General features: G+C 40.3%; 1 protein-coding gene across 2 annotated transcripts; it reads right to left on the reverse strand.

Moving 5' to 3' along the window:
* Positions 1–281: 281 nt before the first annotated feature.
* LOC134622731 (ribonuclease inhibitor-like) lies at positions 282–12,028 on the reverse strand. Of its 2 annotated transcripts, XM_063468090.1 has the most exons (10): positions 11,709–12,028; positions 11,520–11,624; positions 11,235–11,354; positions 9,964–10,110; positions 7,895–8,068; positions 7,232–7,405; positions 5,658–5,831; positions 2,148–2,242; positions 1,281–1,327; positions 1,044–1,133 (listed from the first exon to the last, which is right to left on the reverse strand). In XM_063468090.1, exons 1-9 carry the CDS (start codon positions 11,795–11,797, stop codon positions 1,299–1,301), a joined length of 1,107 nt encoding a protein of 368 aa, XP_063324160.1. In that variant the 5' UTR covers positions 11,798–12,028; the 3' UTR covers positions 1,044–1,133; positions 1,281–1,298. The 2 variants fall into 2 exon arrangements, with proteins under 2 accessions (XP_063324159.1, XP_063324160.1); XM_063468089.1 differs by lacking the exon at positions 2,148–2,242 and having other exon boundaries at positions 282–1,133; positions 11,709–12,027.
* Positions 12,029–12,483: the final 455 nt, after the last annotated feature.

Genomic DNA, 12,483 nt, shown 5'->3' on the forward strand with positions numbered 1-12,483 from the left:
TTATTGATGAATGCAAACAAACCCTGACACTGAACCATCGTCCAGCAGAACAAACCTGATCACATGACCTGCTGACCCAAACAGTGAAAAGCTCCATGGCAACAACAACAAACAGCCTCACATATGTTAACAGAGGCTGTTAGAAGCACAGAGTCTTTACAGTCTTCTCCTGTTTGTACACAGATCTCTGCACATCTTCATCACAGTTACTCACAGACGTGCAGAGTGTGTGGATATCAAAGCTAAGTTTCCACCATGTTTGTAGTCTGTACTGGGACTCATGGAGCATCTCTCTATGAGCACTCAGTGCTTTAAACAGTGAGTCCCAGTTTAACCAGCAGCCTTCACACCACACATCACACAGACATGGAAACTTCAAACCCTCAGACTGAAGACACCATAATAAATAAATAGATTGTGACAGAAGAGGAAGAAGTTTACAAGGAATCATTTAGAAGAGTTTCAAACATCAAACTGATTGAATCCATGAATGTGAAAACGTATTTGTGAGTGAAAGAGACAGACATGTACAGACTGAACTATCTGTTCAACAGTCAGAGTGTTTCTCTAACAGGAGACTCTCTTTACACTCAGCACAGGGTACACTGAGGAACCACGAGAGCGGAACCTAAACCCAGGATAAAGAGTTTGAGTGAATGTGGTGTTGAAGGTGTGGAGGTGGATCAGAGTGTCAGAGGAGACTCTGTAGAAGGACAGAGTGCCAGCAGGACAGTCCACATACACTGCTGCTCTGTGAGAGACAGAGGAGGAGGAGGAGGAGGAGGAGGAGGAGATGGATGTTGGTCTGTTTTTGTTCCAGACAGACTGAGGACCATCATCAGAACAGTACAGACTCCAGGACTGATCATTGTATCCAAACAAACAGTCTCTGCCTCCTTTCCTTCTGATGCTTCTGTAACTCACTGATATAGAACTCTTCCTCTCCACTCGACCTCCCAGTAACAGCGGACCAGTCAGACCATCACTACACAGCAGCTGAGGATCAACAACAAATCTGTCTGGATGATCAGGATATGACTGAACCTCCTCCACATGTGTCACCTTCCTGTTGTTGTCAGACAGTTGGAGCTTTGTGTTCACTGTGTTTGTGTCGATTGTGAGTTGACAGGAATCTGATGGAGAGAACAAACACAATCCAGCTGCAGTTATTGATCCATCATCTGTTCATTGATTGACACTTTGATGATGACTCCTGACATGATGAAGATGGTTGAATGTGTGCTGCTTTGTTTCCATGAATCCCATTAAAACACACTTACACTTCCTCAGACCTGGTCTCAACCATCGGACTCCAGCAGGCTCCACCCTGAAAGGAGGAGGGGTCAGAGCAGTCAGCATGCACACATGGACATTACATGGCTCTCATACACACACTGTTACACACTGAGGATGGCTCAAAGCTATGGAATGCCAGGACTGCCATAATGGATTAATTAAATACACCATTAAATAATTAATTAAAATCGGAAATAATTAATTACATAAATATTTATGACACATGTAATTAATTAATTAATGACACATTTAATTAATTATTGACATGTTTAATTAATTAATAACACATTTAAATAATTATTGACAGTTTTAATTAATTATTTAATGATTTATTTATTTAATTCATTTTGTCTCTTTAGTCCCCTTCATCTCTCTCCTTGAAATAATTTTAGCTGTCAGCCTCACCCATCAAACTAAGTGGGCGGGGTTAACGCTGCCCATGCAGCTTCTCTAACATTTGCTGTGCAAAGTAAGTCAAGACAGGTCGATCCTAGATTATCGATTGCTTGTGTGGACTTGGGGCAGCCAGGTATCCCAGAATGAACAGGCAGCAATGGTGGTGGTGTAGTTTTAAAATATCCCGTTTTTCTGTCACCAACTACACTTTTAACAGTGTTTTAGCCACGAATGTAGTGGCCTAATCTTCACTTGTGAGGTCAGGTTGTCAACATAGAACATGTTTGCAAAAGTGCTCAGATGTTTTCAGAGATTTCACTGCTCTGCTAACAGTCAGCTGACAGAGTGCACCGAGTTCACAGCCCCGGTGTTCCAGCTTAACTGTTTTCTTTGTGTGTATTTGTTTGTTTTGGAGGGGGGGGGGGGGGGGGGGTTACGTTAACCGGTTTGTTTACATATTCCACTCTCCATGTTCCACATGTTGCATTCGCAGATTCTCATTTTCACCGAACGATCGTCTCTTTCCACCTGGTCTTGTGTGTCTGTGCTTCTGTAACATAAAGAAAGAGCTGACATGTTTCTCACGACACCAGCGATCAGCTCAACAGACCCTCAGTTTACCTGCATGCATCCTCCTCCTCACCTGTCAGCTGTTTAACACCTGCTGCTAATTCAAGAAACACGCCCACGTTACCTGGTGATAGTCACAGTTTAACTGGGCAGCCGTTGCTTGATATAACGCAATGTCAGCCCATTTTTCTGCACAAGATAAGTAAATATAGTATTTTTCCCGAGTGCAGAGCTGCTGAAGCTTGTTTCCCTTACAGAGCACTTTATAGGTGAACCAGCTTTATCAGCGGCTGATGTCCAATCACCAGCACACAGCTTTGAAACCTCACCTGAGTTTTAGCTCTCAGTGGTTAAACGCTGGACTTAGTTCACTCAGGTTTTGTCTGTCGGGTCACGTTTACTTCGCTGTTTTATTTACAACTGAGGAAATCGGTTTGGCTGAGGTTAAAGTTACGTTTCATAACTGCATAGTTTTACAGATGTTTAATGGTTCACTGGCACATGTGTTAGACTAAACCGTTCGCTTTTCTTTATCTGGTGTATTTTGGATTTAACAGTGAATTTTGAGATTAAACTGACTTTTAAAATGTTTTATACAAAGAGGAAAGAGAAGGCGCATTTCCACCGAGAGGAGCAGAGTTTGCAACAGAATGTTCATCATGAAGACTGCAACATGGACAGAAATATTATATCATCTGTTTTTTAATAGTTATTCAACTGTATTGTAAGCACCAGCTATCTGTTAGAATTTTTAGAGTTTACTTAACTAAAAATAAATGAGGTAAACATATAATTTGTGTGATTTTTTTTTTCTCATTTTTTTTTTTTTTTTGCTTTTTCGATCATGTTATGTTTAACTGTCAAAGGCTTGTTACAAACTATGAAACACATCGTGCAGACTTCTGGATGTTAGAAGAAAACTAATACTGCTCATGAATGAGACTAAAGGCAGGAAGGTGTCCTTTAAAACTAAACATGTTTATAGGACCTCCCTATTTATATCATAGTTTATGATATAGCACGTGTATTTCAGTAATAGCCTACTGATTTCAGTGTAGTGGTGAACAGTCACACAGCTCACGTGGGCGTTATCTGTGATACTCCTTAACTATAATTTATCCAAGTTAACTTCAGTTAACCATTCAGACGGTTCTTTTGCAATGAAAAACATAAACACCCATGCTGCCGGTAGGCCAGCTGTTAACGTTATAGCTACTTATGCAGTAACCATGGTAACCACGGACTCTGAGTGGCTGGATTGACGGAGGTCAGACAACAATTTTACATATATGATCTTAAAACAGGACACAGCCATTATCCGTCCTGGCCTCATATCAAATGTGAACGCAGACTGAGTCTATGTTTGACGTTTGCTTTATATCTAATCTTCCTCTCAAACATTTAAACAGCAGCGAGTCTGCAGCTGAGGGAATACAAACTCAAATTGTCGGAACAGGTTTGATCGTTTCTTGCGTGTATTAATTTGGTGATTTATTAAATGTATAACTATTATTCTAATCTGCCGCTGAGTCTGTTACGCTGATGAAAATGGAGATAACACAGATCACGAACACCTGTTCAACCAATCACTTTCATTCCACTTTGATCTGCGACAAACTGACGGTTCATCTCTGTTACAGTGTTGCATTAGACTGCTATATTTTTTTGTTCTTTATGCTGTAGATTTTCACATCTCTGGAATAGTTGGCAGTAATAAGGATGATTTTCTGTAAAATCATATTGATATGACCCGTGACATATTCATAGATGACAGTTAGATTAGTCAGCTGGGAAACTCTGTGTTAACTCATAGAGCTGAAGATATCGTGGATATGCTGACCTCGCTCCGTGGTGTACAGGTCCGTTTACCCTCATGATTAATATTCACAATAAAAATATTAGCCGAACATCATGAAGTCTGTATGCGTTTCATAGTGTCGAACCACCTTTGTACAGTTAAACCTAGCAGTTACTACATGACGGAAACACCAACGTTATCTCTTTTATGCGTTTATACACAGGTCACGCTGATTACTGAACAAAAACCCAAAGATCAGCTGTTAATCGAATTTATTTGCTCTCTCTCCTCCTTAAACATGTTTTTAATGTTAGTTATAATTCAGAATTGGCAACTGAAACAACTAGGACACATAAGAACATCAGGAAATAAAACCCTGATAAATATAACCTCAGTAAAAGAAGTCAGTGTCAGCGGGGGTTATTACAGCTGTGTACCGGGGCCTGCCCTTTGTCGGTGGTAATAACAGCTCGATTACATATATCGATAATATCGTTTTCCCTTCCCTTTTAACAATGTGAGCAGCTAGTGGTAGGTAGGCTGATGCTAGCAGCTAATGCTAATTTGATGTGAATTAGCATTATATTATTGAGGAGTTAATGTTAAGTTGACTGCCATTAGTGGCTAATGCTAATTTTAGATGAAAAAGAATTGGCAGGTAATGATAATACTATATTTTCTTGCTCTATAACAAAGTGACCAGCCAATGCTAAGTAGGTTGCCGTTATTAGGTAATACTAATTTGAGGTAAATTAGCATTATCCGCTTATGCTAACAATGTTTTTTGTTACTTTTAACAATATGAGTAGCTAATGCTAACCCTATTTTTCATTCAATTTTAATTTTTCCCCTGAGATGTGAAGAGCTAATGCTAAATAGGTCGCCATTAGTGGCTAATTGTAATTTTAGGAAAATAAGCATTAGCAGCTAATGCTCATACCGTTTTCCTTTGTAAGAATGACAGCAGCTAATGATACGAACTTTGATGTGAATTAGCATTATGCGCTAATGCTAATACTGTTTTCCCTTACTTTTTAACATGTGAGCGGCTAATTCTAAGTACGCTGTTGTTAATAGCTAATGCTAATTTAATGTGAGTTAGCATTATCCAATAATGCTAACACTGTTTTATTTATATTTATGAAATTATTCACAGCCTTGTTTCATCCTTCTGTCAGTGTCACTGACTGTCACTGTGACTGTGGACATACATCATGGGAAACATACACATGGCTAACACTTTATTAAGTACACAGTGCCCACTATCTCAGGTACACCTGTGCCCTAATAAAGTGTATCTTAAGTTACAAAATGTTGTCTCTGTTCAAATATTTATGGACCTAACTATAGGTCTACTTTTAATGAAACTCTCAACGTGACTTATGAGTTCTCATTAATGTTCCTGCAAACAGACTCCTTGGAGACCCCCTACATAAATATCCATGTACAATCCATCTAGACTAGTGTGTCTGTCCCTGAAAATATTCCTGCATGTGCGATTGTTCATGTCTCATCTGCAGGAAACAAACAGGAAGTGAGTGAAGGACACAGGAAATGTTTCCAGCTCTTCCTCCTCTATCAGACATTCTCTCCATACCTGAAAATGTCCAGTCTCCAGCCTGGATCCTTCAGTCCAGCCGACAGCAGCTTCATTCCTGAGTCTCCTGGATGATTGTAGCTCAGGTCCAGCTCTCTCAGATGGGAGGGGTTGGAGCTCAGAGCTGAGGCCAGAGAAGTACAGCCTTCCTCTGTGATCAGACAGCCTGACAGACTGCAGACACACAAAACAACAATCCGTCTGTTATCCATCTCTATGGCAGCATGACTAAGGGATGGTTCAGGGATGGTTCAGACAAAGCACAGTTGTTCATAGGAGTATGGGCCTTGGATCCACGGTCAGGGGATACAGAGCAGAGTTAATTTTAGGGAGACCACAAAATCAGCTTCTAAGTGAAAGGATAAGAGAGGTCCATTTCACTATAGATGCCCTCCAGAGCAAGATTAGCCAGACTCTGCAGGAACTGAAAACACTTCTACCCTCTCCTGTCTTAGATGAGGTTTACAGGTTTGTGGACAAGGCTCAATGGGCCCAACACTCTGAAGGAAAAGAAAATTCCACACTTTGTTAACAAAAATCTTTATTTCCCAGTCAGAACCTACACAACTCAGAGAAAAACACACACCTGAAGACAGTCAGGAAAAATGGGTGAAGAACTTTTCAGACCGGAATCTCACTGAAACTGAAAACAAAGTGTTAGCCAAAGGACTCAATTTTGCCATTTCTCCGCAACAGTTGCCCATAGTGGACCTCATCACAGCCACAGAAACCGCCATACGGATTAATAAATTATCACAGACAGAAGCAGAGCAAATCAGGATGAAAGTCTCAGCCACCCTCTCCAGTGCCGAAATCCCTCCGTCTAACCTCACAATACAAAAAAAGAAGGCCGTTGCTTCTCTGAGCAAAGACCACAAAATCACTATATTACCAGCTGACAAGGGAAGGTGCACCATGGTCCTAAACACTACAGATTACCACACAAAGATCACTACTCTCCTCAGTGATAACAATAGCTCCGAAGCCTTAAAACAAGACCCCACAAGCAGCTACAAAAAGAATGTTATAGCTTTCCTTCAAGAACTTGAAAAGGATAAAATCATCAATCATCCTGCAACTTCGTCTATACCCAGGGGATGCCATAACCTGGATTTATGGACTTCCTAACATCTAAAATCCAGTTCTGAGATCCTTCCCAGACGCCTCAATGCCCACTCACATCCTGGGCCATCTGACCTCAGGAAACCACATGATAGGGTGGGGCCAGGTTTCACAATGAGCTCACCTGAAACCCTGGCTGATTGTGATCCACACCCGTTTTCACACCTTGGCTCATGTGATTAGGTAGAGGATCATCAGGGGGTCCTTTGTCCCTCTTTGGGGGGAAACTCCCACTGGGTTTAAATCTGGGACTCTCCACCATTTGACCTTAGAACTGAAGAAGCTTCTCGGATGAGAGGTGAAACGTCTTCAAGTAACTTAAACAAGTCCAGACGCTTTTCTTTCCAAGCTCCTTAGACTACGATGGCCTGGATGACTGAGAAGCTTAACAGACATATTTCAACAATATAAAGTATTTAAGTGATCATCAACAGAAAGGTTTTAAATCTGACCTTAGAGTTTCCAGTGTACAATTGGGACTCTTTACTCCAACAGACAGAAGCTTCACTCCTGAGTCCTGCAGGTCACAGTTACTCAGGTCCAGCTGTCTCAGACTAGAGGACTGGGAGCTTAGAACTGAGGACAGAGCTTCATAGCCTTTCTCTGAGAGGTTACAGTGACTCAGTCTGAAAAATAACAGATAAACAATAAAACCAACACATTTGTTTAAGTATAATGAGGCATTATTACATTTAGTAATAAATGGTAAATGGCCTGTATTTTTATAGCGCTTTACTAGTCCCTAAGGACCCCAAAGCGCTTTACACATTCAGTCATCCACCCATTCACACACACATTCACACACTGGTGATGGCAAGCTACATTGTAGCCACAGCCACCCTGGGGCGCACTGACAGAGGTGAGGCTGCCAAACACTGGCGCCACCGGGCCCTCTGGCCACCACTAGTAGGGAACGGGTGAAGTGTCTTGCCCAAGGAGACAAGGACACAATGACCGAGACTGTCCAAGCCAGGGCTCGAGCCGGCAACCTTCCGATTACAACGCGAACTCCCAACTCTTGAGCCACGATCGCCCGTTTTAATCCTGTTTTTTTTCTTCATTCTGTCAGTTGATATACATGCATACATACATATGTACATATAGTATGATCTGACCTGAGAATATTCAGTTTACAGTGTGGACTCTTCAGTCCATCAGAAAGAAACTTTGTTCCTGAATCCTGCAGGTCAGAGTTACTCAGGTCCAGCTCTCTTAGACAGGAGGACTGGGAGCTGACAGCTGAGGACAGAGCTTCATAGCGTTCCTCTGACAGGTTACAGAGATTCAGTCTGTAAAAGTAACATTATAAAAAGTGTTAGTGGAGAATACGATTCATGGTTAACTAAAAAAATAGATTTAAGTCTGGAGAAAAACCTACTTGTAGTTGGCTTATTAAAAACACAATTATAAGAGTATAGCTAAATGGAAACCAATGAGGAGCTGGTAAATTGCCATTGTAGTGAACTTTGGAACATAATATATACTTTTTAATATTCAATTGGAAATAGTGGTGGAGAAAAGGTTGTTAAAAAAATAAAGACAAAATAGATCAGATGGAATGACCCCTGACTGAAACAAGCTTTAGCTTCTTGCCTTTAAGCCCACCCTCCCTAAATATCTTTTTTCATTTGGCTAGTTTCAGGATGTATACTGAAGAGCAGCACTTAGTCTTTGTATCTTCACATGCTGGCTTAGAATGTGTTAAAGCAAACTGTAGACCTACTAAAAAAATATTTTCTGTCTCATGATAAAGAAAGGAAAGGTCTCAGATCCATTTGCAAATTTTAGAACCTGATTCTGGAATATGACAGTGGACATCTCAGTAACAAAGTCAGTCATTTCCTGCTTAGTCTGGGTCAGAACACTGCATTTATTCTTTCAAATACTGACCATATAAAAAGTGTTCTGCTTAAAAGTTGTACCGGAAGCAAATGAGCTGAAGTCTCAACTTCAGTGGAAAGTTATTGTTTTAAAGAAACACCAAAAGCAAAGCAGAGACTAAAGTGTACATTACAAATTAGGAACAACATTTCTGGACCAAGACTGTCAATGAGTGACCCAAAACTGGTAAGTCTAAAGAAAAAGCATGATAGCAAAACCTCTCAGTAGACCACACTGAAGGCAAAATAGGACATAAACCCTCGGAAAGCTGAGGAAAAAGGTGCCTGAGGCAGAACCATCCATGTCAACAATTAGGTGCTGAAAATCAAGGTGGAGTTAACAAGCATATATTTTCACTGCTATGCAGATGACACCCAACTCTATCTATCCATGAAACCAGGTAACACACACCAATTAGTTAAACTACAGGAATGTCTTAAAGACAAAGGATATGTCTACACTAATCTGGATGAATTTGAAAACTCTGTTTTTGTCTAAAAATGCTCCGCGTCCACACTAGCGTTCTCAATCATTTCCAAGCAGTTGTTCGTCCACACTGAAACAGCTGAAACGCTTATGTTCCAGTACTGTGCATGTGTGAAACATAACACGATTTGACCTGCCTCTTTCTGTTTGCCTTTTATTTACTTACCGGCTCTTTGTAACGTTGAGGAAAAGCACAGAGTTTTTTAAATGGACTAACAATGAGGTGGACTTGTTGCTGCGAGCAACACAAAAATACAAAGTACGCAAAAGCGAGTGAGAATTAAAGAATTTGAAGAAAAGCTATCTGCAGCATGTACAGACTGATATTAATCTTTAATAGGGTTGTCAAAATTGAGAGCAAACATTATGATTGCCCACTCTCCAGAGCTGAGTTGCCAGCTTCTGTCTGATATCAGGCTGATATGAACATGTTTTTTTGTGTTTTTTCTAGGGGTGAAAAAATTATGTTATGTGGATTTTAATAGTAAATACTTTTGATGAATAAACATGTGTTATTGGGTGTTCTCCGTTTGCTTGTGACTTCTTGATGTTTTCTATAAATATAAATAAAAACACACTAAATATAACAATGTACAACACAATCATATTATTATATGATTGTTAGGAGTATGCTATGAAGTCCCAGCCTCCCCCTGATTATGTAATTAACCAGCGGACAGGCATGTTTATATATAACATACTATAACTTCTATAATTATACCTATATGTATAGTGTATTTATTTTGTACATTTTAGACTTGGGAGCAGTTAACACTTAACACATGAATGTCACATTCACAACTTAGTTATAACTCACGTTTCTGTAGCAAAGAACAGTACAGAGTCCATTGACTGATTACTTCCCAGAGACAGAACACTTCCCATCGATCCATAGCCGGACTCTGTTTCAGAAAAGTCATTCCTTCTAAGAGGAGAGGAAGACCACAAGGAACTCTCTCCGGCTCTGACAGATAGAGGGAAAAATACATTTGTTAGTCATTTGCCACTGAAGCTTTTCTCTACTCTCCTCCCTGATCCTGGCTCTGTTAGAGATGTCCTCCTGTTAAAATCTAGTTTTTCCTTCCCACTGTCACCAAGTGCTAACTTAAGGAAGTACAGACCCTTTTCTTTCCAAGCTCCTTAGACTACAATGACCTGAAGGACTGTGAACCTTCACAGGCATAAATCAAGCACACAAATTTACTGTCATGTGTGACATGCAGTGTACTGCTTGTGTCAAAGCCTAAAGCAAAAAAAGGTGTGTTGTGTGTCATTAAATGTGTATACTACGAAGTTGGACTTGTGTCTTCAATTAAATCTTATACTTTATTATTTCAGGGCAAGCAATAATTGAAAAACATATTATTGGGAACTGGTAATGAATTCCTGGTACTGATAATTGGATTGGTTCAAGCATGAAAGGTAACTAATCCTATTGAACAGTTCATTAAGTAGAACGGACATTCAACAGGCAACATGAAAGATTATTTCATTTTTATTTAGTGGAGTGGATTTTAAGGGTGGACAAATGGGGAGAAGATTGTTGGGGATGCTTTCTCATCTTTGATCTTTAGAAAAGATTTTCAGTTCTTATGACAAACTTTGATTCCTTTGTGTTTATAGACAAATCCAATGATTGTGCATTATTGACTGTAGTGAATCGGTTTGATAAAGAGCTGATATTTAATTTCTTTAGAAACTGTCTTGTGATTTCATTTCCTGGTAGAAAACTGTCTTCTTGGCACTAAAGACAGACAGCAGCTTACTGTTGTTTTCTATGAAAACTAGGGTTCAAACTGAATGTAATAATTACTGATGGTCAGGTTGAGTTTTGAGTATAAGTGATATCTATGCTTAACTGAGTTTATCGCTAACTTCCTCCAACATTCAGCACAGCATGACTGATGGAAGAAAACAAGAGCACGAGCATCACTTCCTGTTTTCTCAAGTGGATTTTCAGTTGTTTGCAAACCAAAAGCTTGTTTTAAAGAGACAGTCTAAATGGGATTGAGGGAATGACGTGTTTGCAGTTTATATTCAACAACATCAAGCAGTTTAATCAAAGAGTTCATGTTACTAACAGCTCACCTCTCTGCTACAGAGACTGCGTTTCTTATAAAGCTGTAATCATTGCTACGATTGTAGGTCATGGACATGACAGACATACAGTTGCGTCCAGGTTCAGGTTCAGCAGGTCTCTTGTAGATCCTGTTAGAGAAGAAAAATGTGTTTTTCATTTGCAGCCACAGAAGCTGAAACTGAAACTTGTTTGCAGGCTGAGCATGAACAGAAGGAAACTCCCAACTAGTGTTGGCAGTGTAAGAACAGAGCGCCACCCAGAGGTAAACAGTTATTTACACTGTAACAGCTCACCTCTCTGCAGCTGACACCTGCTGGGATTTAAAATCAACGAAGAGGTGCTCTTTAGACCCATCACTCTGTAAGGACACAGAGCTGGGTGGAGGTCCAGGTGGGTTCCTGTGAATAATGATGGAGCAGTGATGTGAGTGCTGAGCTGTGACATGGAGAAGAGTCATGGACAGTTAGAGATGGTCATCTCACCTCTGAGCTTTGGTCTGGCTCTCATGTTCCCCACACAGAGTGCTTTTAGAGGGAGGGACTCCCTCCTCTCTGTCCTCACACTGATCCATGCTGCTCAATTCACATCAGCTCACACACACTTTCTACCTGCAGAGGAAACACAAATCATTCATGTGCACATCAACTGAAATCCTCCTTTCCATCATGTGTGCTGTCCAAATATCAGCTGCTTCTTTCCTGCTTCATCTCAGTGTCAGCTGAATGCAGTCAGACAGCAGTGTGAGGCAGAGGAAGCTGCCATCAGCTGCTCTACTATCAGTCCACTAGATGGAGCCGTGATATGGGCAGAACTTTGTGCCATCAGAAACTGAATTCAAAAAAGTTACATTCAAGTTTGAACTGCTCAGATTGAATCTGAATTGTAACTTGAGTAAATGCTTTGAAACTGTATTTTATCTTTAATTGTAGCTTTAATTTATACTGAAGAAAATGTTTAGGAGTTACAGCTCTTTGTTCAGTGCTGCCTCTCCTCTCCACAAAAGTTGCAGGAGGCAGAGTTAAAGACGCAAAGATGTTCATTGGGAGTGACCAACAGCTGAGGGACAGCTGAGGTCGAACACTGAGACTGACGTCTGCACTTCAATCATGTCTGTGTACAAACAGAAATCAGTAAGCCTTACTTGGTTTTAACATATAGAAATACACTATATCAGAGTACAGGTCATACATATTTTTATTTTTAAACCTATGTTTAGGTACATTAGCAGTGTTTAGGTTAGTCTGACTGGAGTTTCTA

The sequence above is a fragment of the Pelmatolapia mariae genome, unplaced genomic scaffold (assembly GCF_036321145.2).
Source record: "Pelmatolapia mariae isolate MD_Pm_ZW unplaced genomic scaffold, Pm_UMD_F_2 NODE_ptg000183l+_length_23874_cov_1, whole genome shotgun sequence".
Lineage (NCBI taxonomy): Eukaryota > Metazoa > Chordata > Actinopteri > Cichliformes > Cichlidae > Pelmatolapia > Pelmatolapia mariae.